The sequence below is a fragment of the Scyliorhinus canicula genome, chromosome 9 (genome assembly GCF_902713615.1).
Source record: "Scyliorhinus canicula chromosome 9, sScyCan1.1, whole genome shotgun sequence".
NCBI classification, from domain to species: domain Eukaryota; kingdom Metazoa; phylum Chordata; class Chondrichthyes; order Carcharhiniformes; family Scyliorhinidae; genus Scyliorhinus; species Scyliorhinus canicula.
In genome coordinates, this window is record NC_052154.1 from 3,544,736 (window position 1) to 3,563,670 (window position 18,935).

At 44.5% G+C, this 18,935-nt stretch overlaps 1 protein-coding gene across 1 annotated transcript in view; it reads left to right on the forward strand.

Annotated features, from left to right (window-relative positions):
* LOC119972012 (protein LSM14 homolog A-like) overlaps positions 1 to 18,935 on the forward strand; it is a gene marked incomplete at its 5' end in the record, with an annotated part of 70,072 nt that overhangs the window by 28,582 nt on the left and 22,555 nt on the right. Inside the window, 3 exons of the mRNA XM_038808435.1 lie at positions 417 to 539; positions 7,056 to 7,223; positions 13,810 to 13,890. Of these exons, the coding sequence (XP_038664363.1) occupies positions 417 to 539; positions 7,056 to 7,223; positions 13,810 to 13,890 (372 nt within the window). The remainder of the gene's footprint in view (positions 1 to 416; positions 540 to 7,055; positions 7,224 to 13,809; positions 13,891 to 18,935) is intronic.

An 18,935-nucleotide genomic window follows, 5' to 3' on the forward strand; every position in this document is an offset into this window, starting at 1 on the left:
GTTTGGAAAGTTTTTTTGCTTTATGATGTGGAGGGAAGAATAGAATTTGCACTGTGACAATTCAACAATCCACCAATGGTCATGGTTGGGATTCCCCCCCCGTTCGTAATCTTGAGTCCAACCTTCACATTGGGTGTGGGATATTTCATTTCAAAGATTCAAAACTGAGCACGACATTGCTTCATGTCCGATGGTTGAGGGTTAGTTTGTATCCATGAATTTGGATGTGACCTTTTTTTAAACTGAATTTTAACAGTCTAACAAGTAATTTGTAAGAGAGCATGGGAAAGGAATGTGTTTTGCTTTGTACTGTTTGTAAAAATAGATTCTTATGTGCCAATGATGGCAAGACCATTGTAATCTTTTATCCTTTTTTCTGAATTCTTCCCCGTGTTATTGTTACTGCACACAAACAGGAGGTCCGTCGTCATCTTTCAACAGCAACAAAACCAGCTTCGCATCACTTACACAGACCAGTTCACTGGGTCCGACCGTCAAACCTGATATGGGCTCACTGAAATTGCAATTAGCTTTTCAGGGTAAGGCTTTAACATATTAATCTTTTTTTGATGTCAAATTATGAAATCAAAAGTTTCCATTTAAGAATTGAGAGAGGGGGCACTTCTGAATGTTTGCTGTAAATTTTCAATTGTGTACAGTCACCCTTGCAATGTCTGAATTCAGCATTATGAAAATGCTTCAGGGCCCTCAAAAGACTTGTGCAAATCTGAAATGCACAGTCTATTTCAACCATTCCCCTTGCACGTCGTTTCGAGCTGGGGTTTCAAGGGCTGAGCGATCTTAACTATCTTATCAATTGGTTGTTCTTCAGATGCATGACAAAGCAGTCAGTGGACTCCACAGAATCAGAGCTGCTGTGGTACAGAAGGAGGCCATTTGGCCCATTGTGTCTGCACTGGCTCTGCAAACGAACATCATGACATGGTGTCATTCCACAGCCTTTTTCCCGTATCTTGTTTCTATTCAAGTAATCATGTAATGCCCTCTTGACTGCTTCAGTTCAACCTGCCTCCACCACAGGCAGCAGATTCTAGACCTGAACCACTCGTAATGTGAAGAAGTTTTTTCTCACATGTTTGCTTCTTTTGAAAATCTTTTCCAATTTGAACCCCCTCATTCTTGATTCTGTTACGAGCAGGAACAGTATCTCCCTATTTACTCTGTCCAGCCCCTTTGTGATTTTGAACATCTCCATCAAATCTCCTCCCAACTTCTTTCGAAGGAGCACAGTCCCAACCTCTCCAATCTATCTTCTGGAACCATTCTTGTAAATATCTTTTGCACTCTCTCCAATACGTTTATATATTTCCTATAGTGCGACAATATTCCAGCTGAGGTCTAACTAATGTCTTGTACAAGTTCAGCATAACCACCTTGCTCTTGTACTCTATTCCCCTATTAATAAAGCCTAGAATACTATATGCTTTATCAACTACTCTCTCCCCACCTGTCCTGTCACCTTCAATGATTTTTGCACATATCCAGCCAGGTCCCCCAGCTCCTGCACCCTATTTAAGAATTTTATCCCTTATTTCATATTGTCTCTCCCCTGTTCTTTCAACCAAATGCATCACCTCAAACACATCTACATTGAACTTCTATGTTCCACCTATCTTTCCGACTCCACCAACCTGTCTGTGTCCTTTTGAAGTTCTACATCGTCCTCTTCACAGTTTACAATACTTCCAAGTTTTGTGTCACCCACAAACTTTGAAACTGTCCCCTGCACACCAAGATCTATTCAGCCAGTTTTGCGTCCAGGTTGCTACTGTTCCTTTTATTCCATGAGCTGTAGCCTTTCTCACAAGTCTGTTGTGTGGCATTGTATCTAATGCCTTCTGAAAGTCCAGTGGCTGGTTTCTCCATTATTGGGACTATGTCCCCACGCCGGCGTCAAAACCGTGGAGTTTTACTGAAAATCCTGGAAAAAAGCGACACTAATTCACAGCCCTGCAGGGGGCTAGCAGGGGCCCGGAATAAATGTCACTACTATTGCTGCAGATACGGGCCCCCGGACTTCCAGGTCAGAGGCCGCGCTTGTGCACAGCGGCGGCCTCCAGCAGCCACGCCATGCTCCATGACGGACCGCAGAGCTGGATCCGAAAAAGCGACCCCCCGATCAGCCATGCGCCGACCCTCAAACCCCACACAATCATTCCCTGGCCGCCTATAAGGCCCCCCCTGACCTCTGATTGTCCCGCCCCAGACCAGGGCGGCCGCGGACTGAGTCTGCAGCTTCCACGCGAGCATCCGAACCGGCAATACCAGGTTAGTTCCATGCCGTTGGGAACTTGGCCGGTTGGGGGTGGAGGATGTCGGAGTGGGCCTCTGGCAATGGTCCCCGGTTGCGCGGTGCACTCCCAGGTGACGCCGCGTTTTGGTGCCCGGAGAATTGCTGGGCCCGATTTCGACATCAAACTGGATTCTACGCCCTGGTGCCGGCCGCGATTTCGGCGTCGGGGTGCAGAGAATCTAGCACCGAGCATACCACACCAACTGTATTACCCTCATTGACCCTATCTGTTACCTCCTCAAAAAACTTCAAGTTCGTTAATCACGATTTCCCCTTTAGAAATTCTTGCAGGCTCTTCCCAATCAACCCATGTTTTTTTCATGTGATTAATTCCATCTCTAATAGTTTCTGGAAGTTTGATCAATTGCCCACCACTAATGTTAAACTGGCCTGTTATTGCTGTGGCTATCCGTAACCTTTTTTGAACAAGGGTGTAATATTAAGGATTCTACAATCCTCTGGCAGCTCCCCTGAGTCTCGAGATGTTTATGGCCTGCGCCCTGCAATTTCTGTTATCACTTCCTTCAATATCCTTGGATGCATCTCATCCGGTCCTGGTGCCTTGTCAACTTTCAGTACCGACAACAATTTCAACACTTCCTCCTTAACGATTTTGAATTCTTCTAGGGACAAAATGTCCTCATCTATCTCCATGTCCTGGGTAGCAACTATCTGCTTTGTAAAGACTGATGCAAAGTTTTCAATTAATACCTCAGCATGCCCCCAGCTTCCATAAGTAATTCCCTTTTAGATCCCTATTCCTTTTGCCACCACCCTTTTACGATTTATATGCCTATAGAAGATTTTGGGATTTCCCCGATGTTGGCTGCCAGTCTTTTATAATAATCTCTCTTTGTTTCTCTAATGTGCTTTTTCATCTCCCCTCTGAACCTACTCTATTTTCTCCCTGACACCTGTCATAAGTGCACTTTTTCTTCCTTATCTTCATTTCTATCTCCTATTTCATCCAGAGAGCTCTGCATTTTGCCTTGCCTTCCCCATCTAAGGAAATATAACAAGTCTGTGACCAGATCATTTCCCTTTTCCGTGCTTGTTAGGTGAATTGGACACTCTCCCTCAGTTTATCCGAACAGGCGCAGGCAGGGGTGTGTACAGTACTTTGCTTCCTGAAGATATTGACCAGCTCCTTATTTTTGCTGACATTAAGGGAGAGAAAGTTGTCATTACACAATGCCACTAGGTTCTCTAGCTCCCTTTTGTATTCTGATTCATCGTTGTTTGAGATCCGACCCACGATGATCGTATCATTAGCAAACTTGTGGATAGAGTTGGAGCCAAATTTTGCCACACAGTTGTCTGTGTGTGTATCGGGAGTGTAGTAGGGGGCTAAGCACGCAGCCTTGCGGGGCTCCGGTATTGAGGACTGTCGTGGAGGAGGTGTTGTTTATCCTTTCTGATTGTGGTCTATGGGTCAGAAAGTCGAGGATCCAGTTGCAGAGGGAGGACCCAAGTCCTAGGTTTCAGGTTTTGGAGCTTTGATATGACCGTGGCCGTGATTATGGTGTTGAAAGCGGAGCTGTAGTCAATGATTAGGAATATGAAGCAGGAGTCCTTGTTGTCTAGATTAACTTGCTATACTAGTGCATTCAGTCCCTCCCAGTATATTGCGCATCCTGGTATTCCTCTCTCACATTTCCTCTTGGTTCCCTCACCCCTGCAAGTTAGCTTAAAATCCTCCAAACAGCATAGGCAAAATGCCCTCATGGAAGTCAATGCCAGCTCTGTTGAGGTGCAGCCTGTCCAGCTTGTACAGGTGACATCTCCTCCAGAGCCAGTCCCAGTGACCCAGGAATCTAAAGCCCTCTCTCTTGCACCATCTTTCCAGCGATGCATTCATCTGCCTTCATTTATGGACTCACTTTCACGTGATAATGGGATTGAAGCAGAGATTATTACGTTTGAGGTCCCGCTTGCTAATTTTCTACTGAGCTCCCTAAATTCTGATTGAAAATGAAATGAGAATCGCTTATTGTCACATGTAGGCTTCAAATGAAGTTACTGTGAAAAGCCCCTAGTCGCCACATTCCGCCGCCTATTCGGGGAGGCTGGTACGGGATTGCAGGACCCTATTCCCCTTCCTACCAAAATCACTGGTACCAATGTGGACCACAATCTTTGGGTGTTCACCCTCCACCCAGCAGAATGTCCTGTAGCTGCTCTGACATATTTGACCCTGACACCAAGGAGGCAACATGGGCAGCATGGTAGCACAATGGTTAGCACTGTTGCTTCACCGCACCAGGGACCAGGGTTCAATTCCCGGCTTGAGTCACTGTCTGTGCGGAGTCTGCACGTTCTCCCCGTGTCTGTGTGGGTTTCCTCCGGGCGCTCCGGATTCCTCCCACAAGTCCTGAAAGACGTGCTGTTAGATGAATTGGACATTTTGAATTCTCCCTCCATGTACCCAAACAGGCGTTGAAATGTAGCGTCAAGGGAATTTTCACAGTAACTTCATTGCAGTGTTAATGTAAGCCTACTTGTGACACTAATAAAGATTCTTATATGCTGTCCTGGAATCACATCTATGGCCACAGAAACGCATGTCTGTTCCCCTAACTGATGAATCCCCACCGTTATTGCTCTTTCCTCCCTCCTGTACAACTGAGCTGTTCATGGCACTATAAACCTGGCTTTGACTGCACTCCTCAAGGAGCTGGGTCCTCACCAGATTCCAAAACGGAAAGCCGATTTCTGAGCTGAACCCCAGGGGACTCTGCACTACCTGCCCAGTTTTCTTGGGCTGCCTCGTGGTCACCCATTCCCCCTCTGCAGCCAGGCCCTTAAACTGTGATGCGACAGCCTCTGTGAATGCGCTATCTGAACAGCTCTCAGCCTCATGGATGCACCACAAACTCCTTCTGCAGCTTGAGCTCTGAAACCTGGAGGAGCTCATATGGTCGACGAGGACAATGACTTCACACACATTCCAGGACATGCATTCCTCTCGACTTCAGGAGAAACATTGGAGCCGAGCCTGATTTTGTCTTTATCCTGTGTCCTGACTTTATCATTGGGGTCAGTTGATTGAAATTGGGAATTGGAATCCTGCTTTGACCTTTTCCCATTCCCGAACCTTAAAGCCTCAAGGCCAACTGTAATATCCTGACTGAAATGAGTAATCCCAGTACAGACACTGGAACGAATCTGGGAGTTACTCCATTCATATGACCTGAGTAATGCTTGAACCAGGTCACTTAACCAATTGACCCATTCCAGGAGCCATCCATATCCTTTCCTTTTTGTATCTCGGGAGGTTAGTTTATTACAGGTGGTTGGAGTGGATTGTCCCTTAGCTAAGGTTCCACACCGAGTTGAGTCTCCGTAATAGTAACTAACTTGTCATTATTTTTATTATCAATGAGAGTTACACTTCTGTAGCTTCTGATTTGGACAGTTCGCACAGAGGATCAACTGGATGATGCCGCTTGAAAAGTGTAATAACATTTGAGCCATTTGCAATGTTCCAAAATATGCACATCTAAATACGTCGACAACAGGACTTTTATGTAGAGTGTAACTCCCGCATCAGTGCAGCACTGAAGGGGTACAGGGGAGGGGTCTAATGAAAGAGGCAGGATTAAGGAATGAGTTGGGGAGACCGAAAGATGTTTGCTTTTGTTGGCTGGGAAGGCTGTGGAAATGGCAACTTCCAGGAAGTAGTGTTTGATGTTCGATTGAGGCAGTGCTTCAGGCTTCACAGTTGCTATTCTGTAATTTTCACCCAAGTGGAAAAATGCCAGATGATGCTTTTGAAAAGAATGAAGAGAGGTGATTTTTCGTACCTCGTCCACTTTTCAAATCTGCCTGCTTCACCCATTCTTCAAAAAAAAAGCACACCTTTGACGCATCTGTTCTTTGAATCTACTGTCCCATCTCCAACCTTCCTTTTACATAGAACATTACAGCGCAGTACGGGCCCTTCGGCCCTCGAAGTTGCGCCGACCTGTGAAACCATCTGAAGCCTATCTGGCCTACATTATAGAACATAGATATTTCAGTCCTCTAATGTGTTGTGACCTCGGAGATCTGTGTTCATTTTGCCCACAACTCTCATGTCTGAACCTCTCTACTCTGGGTTCTGCCCCTGCCACAACATTTAAACAGCGCTTATCCAAGCCGCAGATGACATCCTTTGTGATTGTGATTCCAATGAACAATTCATCCTCTTCCTACTTTGACCAATCTGCCAACTTTGACAGAATTGACCACACCACCTCCCTTTAACTCCTTCAGACCCCACAACCAACTGAGCCAAGCCAGCAATAAATATATTTAACATCTACATATTTATGAACTTCTTCTAGGTTTTCTTGACCTTTCCCTCACCGTCCCCTTCTGTTAACTATGCTAAAAGGGGTGGTGTATATTGGACACAATGTAAGCAGGGGGAAGGGCAGGATAAGGGTTCTAGGGCCGAGGGACTGACCATCTCCATGATGCACCTGGGCAACTGATATGTTTCCTACTCATTGGTTAAGGATATTGGCAGCAACTTGGGAAACTTCTGCCTACCTCACAGGTCAGCGAGCAAGGAGAGAAGCTATGAAGGTGCTTGAAACTCCATGTGTGTGTATGTAGTTTTGCAAGTCATTGTCATTCTGAAACCTTGCACGCTCAGCCTCTGGTTAGCCAACATCTATTTCAGCTCCAGATATTTGCAGTGTACCGTCTTTGAGGGTGGATGTCTTTAATGTCGGCATTTGGTGCATTTCTTTTTTAGGTCGATCAAGTCCAAAGCTGGATTCCTTGAGGAAAAGTCCGCCAATGGAACAGGCGGTGCAGACCAATGTTTCTCAGGCTCCTGTGGGCAGAAGGAGTCCTGTCTTAACCAGACCTCTGCCATCAGTTCACCACCACAAACCAACAGACTCTCACGATGCAAGAAAAGGTATCAATTGAGTTTGTGTCCAATTCACAGGTTGCAGTTTTGAATCTAAGAAACTTGTCCCAATTCTCCCTTCTGCTTGAGTGTACACTGATGTGGTTTGCCTTTTTGGAGATGCACATAAATCTCATGTCTTGATGCTGTTTTACAGATTACCTACAGTACAAGTTTGGTGAGGGTTCAATTAGTGTGAAATGCATCCCATAAATAGAGCAGTGCAAATTCTTTGAATTCTCGCTGGAATGAGGAATATATAGCTCCCGGCTGGAATATGATTTTTGAAGGGGTTTTGGTCTTAGAACATAGAACATAGAACATAGAACGATACAGCGCAGTACAGGCCCTTCGGCCCTCGATGTTGCACCGACATGGAAAAAAAAAACTAAAGGCCATCTAACCTACACTATGCCCTTATCATCCATATGCTTATCCAATAAATTTTTAAATGCCCTCAATGTTGGCGAGTTCACTACTGTTGCAGGTAGGGCATTCCACGGCCTCACCACTCTTTGCGTAAAAAACCCACCTCTGACCTCTGTCCTATATCTATTACCCCTCAATTTAAGGCTATGTCCCCTCGTGCTAGCCACCTCCATCCGCGGGAGAAGGCTCTCGCTGTCCACCCTATCTAACCCTCTGATCATTTTGTATGCCTCTATTAAGTCACCTCTTAACCTTCTTCTCTCTAACGAAAACAACCTCAAGTCCATTAGCCTTTCCTCATAAGATTTTCCCTCCATACCAGGCAACATCCTGGTAAATCTCCTCTGCACCCGTTCCAAAGCTTCCACGTCCTTCCTATAATGAGGCGACCAGAACTGTACGCAATACTCCAAATGCGGCCGTACCAGAGTTTGGTACAGCTGCATCATGACCTCATGGCTCCGGAACTCAATCCCTCTACCAATAAAGGCCAACACACCATAGGCCTTCTTCACAACCCTATCAACCTGGGTGGCAACTTTCAGGGATCTATGTACATGGACACCGAGATCCCTCTGCTCATCCACACTACCAAGAATTTTACCATTAGCCAAATATTCCGCATTCCTGTTATTCTTTCCAAAGTGAATCACCTCACACTTCTCCACATTAAACTCCATTTGCCACCTCTCAGCCCAGCTCTGCAGCTTATCTATGTCCCTCTGTAACCTGCAACATCCTTCCGCACTGTCTACAACTCCACCGACTTTAGTGTCGTCTGCAAATTTACTCACCCATCCTTCTGCGCCCTCCTCTAGGTCATTTATAAAAATGACAAACAGCAACGGCCCCAGAACAGATCCTTGTGGTACGCCACTCGTAACTGAACTCCATTCTGAACATTTCCCATCAACTACCACTCTCTGTCTTCTTTCAACTAGCCAATTTCTGATCCACATCTCTAAATCACCCTCAATCCCCAGCCTCCGTATTTTCTGCAATAGCCGACCGTGGGGAACCTTATCAAACGCTTTACTGAAATCCATATACACCACATCAACTGCTCTACCCTCGTCTACCTGTTCAGTCACCTTCTCAAAGAACTCGATAAGGTTTGTGAGGCATGACCTACCCTTCACAAAACCATGCTGACTATCCCTAATCATATTATTCCTATCTAGATGATTATAAATCGTATCTTTTATAATCCTCTCCAAGACTTTACCCACCACAGACGTTAGGCTCACCGGCGTTTTCAGTCTGGGCAGTATGTTTTTTTCCCCCACTCTGACTAGGACCTTGCTAGCTGAAGACTTTGCTCACTAGTTTGGTTTGAGATAATGAGCTTAAGTGTTTTTGGGTTTGGGGTTAGTTGTGGGCATGGTATTTCATTGGTTTTGTGGTTATTGGAATGTGCATTTGCCTGTGAGGGCGGTGATGGGGAGTGCGGGTTGAGAGGGGGGGGGGGGGGGGGGGGAGGAGAGAGAGAGAGTTTGCTGACTGTAATACAGATTTTTCTTTGTTTTGTCTTGCCGGTGGGTATGGCGGCCATCTTGGCTTAATGCATCGACTCGGAGGGGGGGGGGGGAGAAATATGAGGCCCTCAATTTGGTTGGTCACCTGGGACGTAAGGGGGTTGGTTGGCCCATGAGGGTTTGCTCACCTGAAAGGTTTGAGTGCCGATGTTGTGTGTTTTTGCAGGAGACTCATTTGCGAGTAAGGAAGGAGTGGGTGAACCGGGTATTTCATCCAGGCTCTGGGGGGGGGGGGGGGGGGGGGGGGGGGGGATCAATTTTGATCAACAACTGAGTTTAATTTTTGGCTGCCAAGGTCATCGTGGATTCTGGTGGGAGATTTGTTATGGTCAGTGGGTCTTTAGCGGCCACTTTGGTGGTCCTGGTCAGTGTCTATATGCCAAAGTGGGATGATACAGGGTTTATTAGGAGGTTGCTGGTCTCTATTCCTGACTTGGACTAGTCTTTTTTTGGGGGGGAGGGGTTTTCTTTCTCCCCCTGGGTGAAGAGGGCAGGGTAATCGGCTGCTGTGATTTCGGACCATGCTCCACAATTGTGGACGTGGTCCAAGAGTCAGGTAGGTCCCTCTGAGCGCCCGTCCTGGAGGTTGGATATCGTTGAACTCCGCAGCTGACTCACCGCCTTACCGGTTGATAACAATTCAAATCAAGTCTTCAGCTTTTTTCAGCTCTCAAGAAACTCGGGGCTAGGGGCAAGTGAGTACTGGTGGTCCACCTCAGGGATGGAATCCATCAGCCTCTGCCGCTCCAATTTTGAAAACTTATTCTCAACCGTTGAGGAATGTGTCAAGTTTAACAAGAGTGAGTCTATCACACCTTCTACTCGATGGGAAGCCCTGAAGGTGATTATTTGAGGAGATAATCTCCTGTAAAGCACATATGAAAAGGCCTGCGAGGATGGAGCGGCAGAGGCTGATGGATTCCATCCCTGAGGTGGACCACCAGTACTCACTTGCCCCTAGCCCCGAGTTTCTTGAGAGCTGAAAAAAGCTGCAGACTTGATTTGAATTGTTATCAACCGGTAAGGCGGTGAGTCAGCTGCGGAGTTCAAAGGGGGTATTTTATGAATACAGGGAGAAGGCCAGATGCCTTTTAACTCATCAGCTAAGGTGGCTGGTGGCTTCCCGGGAAATGATGCAGATTATTTGGGTGGCAGTTTGGTTTCCGCCCTGTTTAAGGTCAACGCAGCTTTCAAAGCATTCCATTGAAATCTTTATAGATCGGAGCTCCCGGAGGAGAATTCGGTCATGCTGGAGATTTTATTTGGGTTATCCTTCCCATCGGTGGAAAGAGAGAGAGAGAGATGGGAGGAGCTGGAATCTCCATTGAGTCCTGAGGAGATTCTGAAAGGTATTGGGTTAATGCAGACGGGTTAAGCTCCCAGCTCTGATGGATTCCCCATTGAGTTCTGCAAGAGGTTTGCAGTTAAGTTGATTCCGTTAATATTGGACATATTCATTGCCCAGGCTTCTATTTCTATGATCCTGAAGAAGGACAATGATCTTACGGAACGTGGGTCGTATCGACTCATATCGTTTTTGAACGTAGAGGCTAAATTACTTGCCAAGGTTTGTCGATTGGAGCGTTGCCTCCCAGAGATGATTCATAGAATCATCAAATCATAGAATTTGCAGTGCAGAAGTAGGACATTCAGCCCATCAAATCTGCACCGGCCCTTGGAAAGGGCACCCAACTGAAACCTCCACCCTGTCCCAGTAACCCAACCTAACATTTCTGGACACTTAAGGGACAATTTAGCACAGCCAATCCCCCTAATCTGCACATCTTTGGACCGTGAAGAAACCGGAGCATTCGGTGGAAACCCAGATCTGCGATTTCTTTTGTGGAAGACCGTCCCTTCATTTCCCTTGACACCGCCATCCTCCTTGTTGAAGAGGAGTTTGTCTTTGGCCAGGTCTGGTGGGGAGAATATTTCGGGTATCTACGGCCAGATCCTATTAGTGGAGTCAGCTCCGTTGGATGAGGGGGAAGACAAAGTGGGAGGGCGAATTGAGTCCTATTTTGGATGAGGTGGTGTGGAGTGAGGTTCTTTGTAGGGTTAACTCCACGTCCTCCTGTGCTCTGTTTAGTCTGATCCGGTTCAAGGTGTGATGCACAGGGCTCATCTGACCAAAGCGAGGATGAGTGGATTTTTTTCGGGGGTAGATGACAACTGTGGGCAATGTTCACAGGGGGCCGGCTAATCATACTCCTATGTTCTGCTTGTGTCCTAAGTTAAACCTTTGGGTCTCTTTTTTTAAAATTTAGAGTACCCAATTCATTTTTCCAATTAAGGGGCAATTTACCATGGCCAATCCACCTACCCTGCACATCTTTGTGTTGCGGGGGTGAGACCCACGCAAACACTGGGAGAATGTGCAAATTCCACACAGACAGTGACCCAGAGCCGGGATCGAACCTGGGGCCTCAGCGCCGTGAGGCAGCAGTGCTAACCACTGTGTCACCGTGCTGCCCGGGCCTCCTTTTAATGCCATGTCAGAGATTCTGACCTGGAGCCTTGTCTGATGGTGGCCATTTTCGGCATACCAGACTCGGCTGGAGATGGGAGCGAAGCTGATGCTCTCAACTTTGCCTCGTTAATAGCCTGGAGGCAAGTCCTGCTTGGGTGGAGGTCTCCTACTCCACCCAGTGTCCCGGCCTGGTTGGGTGCCCTCATGGAACTTTTGCAGTTGCAGAAGGTCAAGTACACCATTCGGGAGTTGGTAGAGGGGTTCTACCTGAGATGCCAGCCATTCATTTCCTTTTTTCAACAGTTAGTCACCGGCCGTTGTCTAGGGGGCTTTATTTTTAATTTAGTGTTAGGTTTGAATGTATTCTCAACTGTTGAGTGTGTTCCTCTTATATTGTCATTTATAACATCTGTTTTATATAATATATTGTTATAAATAAAAATATTTTTAAAAACAAAAAAGAAAGCCATCTTGACTTACCAGGATAAAAGTTTGCAGTTGGCGAGGAGTATACAACTTTTAAGTATTTATACCTCCTTGTGATCTCTGTCTTATAATTAATCAGCAAGTTAATTTATCTCTGGCATCCGCAGCCATATAAATTGGATTGATTGTGAACTAACATTGACTTGAAGTCTGTTTTCATTGTGTGTTAGAGAAATACAGCACAGAAACGGGCCCTTTGGCCCACCATGTCGCCCCAAACTATGTCTCTCATAATTTTCGCCCCTCAGCCTCCTCTACTCCAGGGGGAAAAAACCCAGCCTTTCCGTCTCTCCTCGAGCCCAGGCAACATCCTGGTGAATCTCCTCTGCACCCTCTCCTGTGCAATCACATCCTTTTGATCGTGTGGTGATCAGAACTGCTCACAATATTCCATCTGTGTCCTGCCCAGCGTTTTATAAAGTTGTAGCAAGATCTCCCTGCTCCTATATTCTATGTCCCGGCTAATGAAGGTAAGCATTCCATATGCCTTCTTCACCACCCTATCTACCTCTGCTGCCACCTTCAGGGATCCATGGATTTTTACACCAAGGTTCCTTTGTTCCTCAATACTCCTAAAGGAGCTACCGTTCATTGTATCTATCCTGTCCTTATTAATCTCCCAAAATGCATCACCTCACACTTATCAGGATTAAATTCCATCTGCCATTGTTCTGCCCAATTTACCAGCTGATCAGTATCAATCTGAAGCCTAAGACTATCCTTGTTACTATCAGCAATGCCACCACTTTTCTTGTCATCCACAAATTTACTAATGATACCTTCGCCATTCATATCCAAGTTGTTAATGTATATAACGAACAGTAAGGATGCCAGCACGGATCGCTGGGCACACTGCTGGTCACAGGCTTCCAATCACAAAAGCAACCCTTCCACCAGCACCCTTTGCCTCCTATTAACAAGTCAATTTTGAATCCAATTTGCCAACTTGTCTTGGATCCCGTGGTACCTTTTGGACCAGCCCTCCATGTGGGACCTTGTCTAAGTCCTTACTGAAGTCCATGTAAACCACGCCAACTGCACTACCCTCATCAATATATTTAGTCACCTTATCAAAAAGCTCAATTAAATTAGTGAGGCAGGACCTCCCACCAACAGGTCTGTGCTGACTATCCCTGATTAATCCCAGCTCAATCCCAACCTTTCCATGTGCTGATTAATCCTGTTTCTCGGAATTTTTTCCAATAATGTCCCTCCCGCTGATGTCACGCTAACTGGCTTGAGTTACCTGGCTTGTCCCTTCTGCCCTCCTTTGATAAAGGTACCACATTAGCTATCCTCCAATCATCAGGCACTTCATCTGTGACCAGTGAAGATTTAATTATCTCTGTCACGGCCTCTGCAATCTCCTGCCATAGCAGCATGTGATCTCTCATCGAGCCCAGGGGATTTATGCACCTTTATGCCAGCTAATAATACCTTATCCATCTTAATGTACTCTAGAACTTCACTGTCCAAACGGAAGTCTCCAGCTACCATGTCTTGCGAGGTGCTTTGAGAGTATTTCCTCACGTTGTATTACTGTAACCCTCTTGAATTGGAGTTTAAAATATCAAAACTGAATCTCCTCAGTATTGAAATGTTGGTACCATGAAACACTTTGACAAATAATGCTGACCGTTATTTATTATTGCTATTGCATTTTTTCTTTAATTAGTTTTTGAATCACAGAAAGGTCTACGGCCGGAGAATGATCACTTTAAGAATGAAAATCGGGAACCAAATAGGAGGCCATCGGGTACGTGACTTGCCTTGCATCCAAATGTAACCCTTTCTTTGTTCAGTGCACCTCATTCACTGCTGAGAAACATTATTTAAGGCTGAGGGTCAGTCCAACTATAATTGGGAGCAGGCTCGATGGGTCGAGTGGCCTAATTCTGCTCCTATGTCTTATAGTCTGAGAAGTAAATGGGAATAGTGTTACTTGCTCTTCATTTCCTGAGCGTTGATGATGACCTCGACTAAAGAGAGAGTTTTTAAGAATTTTTTTTCCAGCTGAAGGATTCTCGTCTAGCTATTCTAGTGAGAAGCACCGCAAGTAGTCAGCTTAAATGCTATGAAACCATGTCTCGATAATGTCTGTAAAATGTCGATGATTACACATTAGCGTTTTAAAGCTAACTGACCAACAGAAGAGCTAGGGCCGTTGATCGTGCTCAAGAGTTTCGCTTTGAAATGGACTTTCACTTTCCCTTTCGTCTCCATGATCTGCTTCTCTTCCATCACAGTCAGAATCTCTTGTGACTAATGACTCGTCTCTGGAATCTACTTTTGAGACCAGAATGATGATGTAAGGGTTGTTTCTCTGAAATATTTTTTTCAAGATTTGGTTTGCATAAAGTTTTGTTGCATACCGTATATACTCGCGTATCCTGCGATCTCGCGTATCATGCGACCCCTAAATTTTCGTCCCCAAAACATGATTTTATCATATATCTTATGTATCATGCGAGTCACTTTTTTGAGATACCAGATGACACTAGGTTAGGCTTTCCGCCGTAAACAACCGAATGAGAAACAGCTGTTTTTCTGTTTCTAATCACGATAATAAACAGTTACCTAACACGTAACAAGTACCGTAACACATAACAACGATCAAATACATTCTACCCTTAGCCACTATGGAGAAAAGATCTGCGAAGAAATATACTGCCAAATTGAAGCTGCAAGTTGTTGCCGAAGCAGAACAAAGCAACAACGTTAAAGCTGCAAAGCTGTTTGGTGTCGGAGAAAGCTGTGTCCGAAACTGGAGAAAACAAAAAGAAAAATTGAAGGAAACTCCTTCCTATAAATGCGCAAATCGTGGGTCGAAATGTCATTGGCCGCAGTTAGAAGATAAAGTATCAAAGTGGGTGTCCGAAAATCGAGAAAATGGTTATATTATAACACGATCTAAAATAAGACTTTATGCTTTACGAGAAGCAAGAAAAATGGGCATTTGTGTGTTTCCTGCAAGTCCCGGATGGTGTACGCGGTTCATGAAAAGACATGACTTTGTGTTAAGAAGAAAAACAAAAATTGCAAAGAAACTCCCAAAAGAATTAGAAGAAAAAGTGACTAGTTTTCAAACATTTGTAATCAAACATCGCAAAGCTAACAGCGATAAGTTATCGTGCATTGGAAACATGGATGAGACACCCGTGAATTTTGATATGCCATCAAACTCAACCGTTAATAAGGTCGGCGAGAAAAGTATTTTTATCAAAACTACAGGGCATGAAAAGACACATTTTACGGTTGTACTAACGTGTATGGCAGATGGGACGAAACTTCCTCCAATGGTTATCTTTAAACGGAAATTAATGCCCAAACTAAAACTTCCAAATGGTATCATTGTCCATGTCCATGAAAAAGGATGGATGAACGATAATGGCTGCAAGATTTGGCTGAAGAGAGTTTGGGAATCAAGAGCAGGTGGTTTACGACGCCAAAAAAGTTTACTTGTGTGGGATATGTTTAGGTCACATCGAGTGGATTCTGTTGTGAAAGCTGTTCGCAAATCGAACACCGATATAGCAATCGTTCCAGCTGGCTTGACTAGCGTCGTTCAGCCACTTGACGTATCCATTAATAAGCCATTTAAAGACAATATAAGAAAGAAATGGAATGACTGGATGATGGAAGGAGAGAAATCATTTACGAAGGGAGGGAATATGAAGGCTCCGGATTTGCCTCTACTGTGTTTGTGGGTAAAAGAAGCATGGGCTGAGATAGATGGAGATTTGATTGTTAAAGCATTTTAAAAATGTGGAATAGCAAATGCTTTGGATGGAAGTGAAGATGATGCTTTATTCGAAGATGCAGGAGAAGAGGATGAAAATATTGAAGACCTGGAAGATGATCAGTAAGACGACTGCCTCGATGAAGAAGAATTCCAAGCTTTATTTGATGATGACACTGATAACAATGAAAGCGAATTTGAAGGATTTTAGTTTACCTGTAATAGTTTGTTTTAATAGTGTTTTTATTTTATTAAATGTTAATTAACCTACATATGTATTCCTGTTTTATATTTCATTATGTCCAAAAATAAATCTAATAGTTTCATTAACTACTGGGTACTATTTGACTTACCGTAAATGGATACGGTCTGCTTAACAGCCCAACAGCCTAATCTTGGCCAGCACTTCACACCCGCAAATTTTGTATCTCGCGTATCATGCGACCCCCCAAATTTAGGTTACAATTTAGGTTTTCAAAAGTCGCATGATACGCGAGTATATACGGTAAATGTAACTCACTTCACAAAACTGATTGGAAATTTGTCTTTTCAAGAGGTTGACAGGATAAGCGAGAGGTACAATGAGATGCGAAGAACAATATGCATTTAGAAAACGAAAACGAGCAGTGTGGGGGGGAGGGGGGGGGGGGGAGGGAGATATTACTCATAAGCTGGCAAAAGTGTTTTCCAGTTTGAATAATTTTGGTACTGCAGGATGGTTTTTATAGCTGTTGTTGGCCTCATGGCCCTTGAACAGTTATCCAAATGTAACATTTGGTTGCTTGCTCAAGAAAGGAGTAGGTTTCATTTAGTAAAAATCACTGGTGATTAGCATGTTTTTCCTGTTTAATTTTAATAAGTTGCCAAAATATAGTTTGGGGGGGGGGAAGATAAATAAAAGCAAAACACTGCAGATGCTGGAAAACGGAAATAAAAAGTGAAAATGGTGGATCAACTCAGCAGGTCTGGCACCATCAGTGGAGAGAGAGAGTTAATGTTTTGAATCCGTTGACTTTCCTATAGAACTGTAGTAGAGTTGGACCCACACAGACGCGGGCATGCAACACATCTGCAGTTGGTTTGTGTGTGCCAGGAAGATGAGGCAGATATTCTGAGCTCTAAAGGAAGAAATCCTGAAAAAACTGCTGGCGAACTGAGTTGAAGGAACTTGTATTTTTCTTTTAAATAAATTTGAAATACCCAATTCATTTTTTATCCAATTAAGGGCAATTTAGCGTGGCCAATCCCCCCCTATCCTGCACATCGTTGGGTTGTGGGAGTGAAACCCACGCAGAATGTGCAAACTCCACGGGTTAGGTACGTTTTGGCGCAGCCATTGTGGTGCGGCCGTTTTGGCCATAATAACATTTCTTTATTTGTAAATTAGCCTCAGTTGAGTTGGCTGCTGGTGCGGGTCCGCTGTCACAAGTGTTTCGTTCTATCACCATCTTTTTATATATTGAATGAGATGGATAGAAAACTGTTCGGAAAAGTAGGAATTAACGGCTCTTCTCCAAATTGCAGGCAGTGTTTAGAGAGGTACCGCACGGATCGGTGCTGGGACCCCAGCTAGTTAGAATGTATATCAACGATGTGGATGAGGGAACAAAATGTCATCCGTCCAAATGTACAGATGACACAAATGTGGGTGGGACGGTGAGCTGTGAGGAAGATGAAAATATCCTTCAGTGTGATTTGGACAAGTTGAGTAAGTGGGCAAGTGAATGGCAGATGCAATTTATTTTGGATAATTGCGAGGTTTTCCACGTTGGTAGCAAAACAAAAAGGCTGTCTATTACCTGAATGGTGATACATTAGTAGAGGGAAAAATGCTACGAGACCTGTATGTCCGCGTACATCAGTCACTGAAGGTAAGCATGCAGGTGCAGCAAACGTTAAAGAAGGCAAATGGTATGCTGGCCTCATTGCGAGAGTATTAGAGTACAGGAGCAGGGATGTCTTGCTGCAATTCTACAGGACGTTGGTGAGCCCACACCTAAAATAGTGTTGGCCATAATAACATTTCTTTATTTGTAAATTAGCCTCAGTTGAGTTCGCTGCTGGTGTGGGTCCGCTGTCACAAGTGTTTCGTTCTATCACCATCTTTTTATATATTTTTTAACTAAACCAATTTGCATACCCATATGTGAGCAACAAAACCGGTGCAAAGCACGGCTCCATACTAAAGCTGCAAACGTGGTGAGGCAGCTGAACAGCCATTCGCATGATGCTTCTGCTGCACAAGTAGAGGTTGCACTCGTGAAAACTAAAATAAAAAAGAGAGCACAGGAATCCCTTGAGGCACCGACTGTAGTTGTTAATGAATGTTTGACAGACATATCCCAAGCTAGTCTACCACCCATTCCTAATATATCTGCTTTGAGGAGAATGATAAGCAGAAAGCGTAATTATGTATTGAACGCCCCCACCAATCCAAGTAATTTACAACAATTGATTGTGCCAGAATGCTACAGGATATATGACCCTCAACCAGGAGTGGAAGAAAATTTTTTACGTTGTGATAGTGGACCAGGTCACGACCGGATATTAATCTTCAGAAGACAGAGTTAGCTACAGCACTTATTGACATCTGATATGTGGTTTGCAGATGGCACATTCAGTATTGCTCCCAGCCTCTTTTCTCAGATTTATGTAATTATGGTAAAAAAACACGGAGGAGTTACTCCTACGGTTTATGCTCTTTTGCCCAACAAGCAACGCACCACATATGCGAGAATGTTCGCATTATTGAAAGAAATCGAACGCAACTTGAAACCCAGTTCAATCGTCTGTGATTATGAACAAGCTGGGCACAGTGCTATGAAAGACATATTCCCTGATGTTCAAATAAAAGGATGTTTTTTTAATTTAGCTCAAAATATGCAAAAACATCTAGCTAGTATGGGGTTCCGTAGTTTCTATAACACTGATCCAGATTTTGCGTTAAAAGCCAAAATGATTATTGCCATTGCCTTTGTACCTTTGAACAAAATCGATGAATATCTGGATGCTTTAGCGACCCAACTGCCGCAGGAACTTCAAGATTTACTCAACTGGTTTGA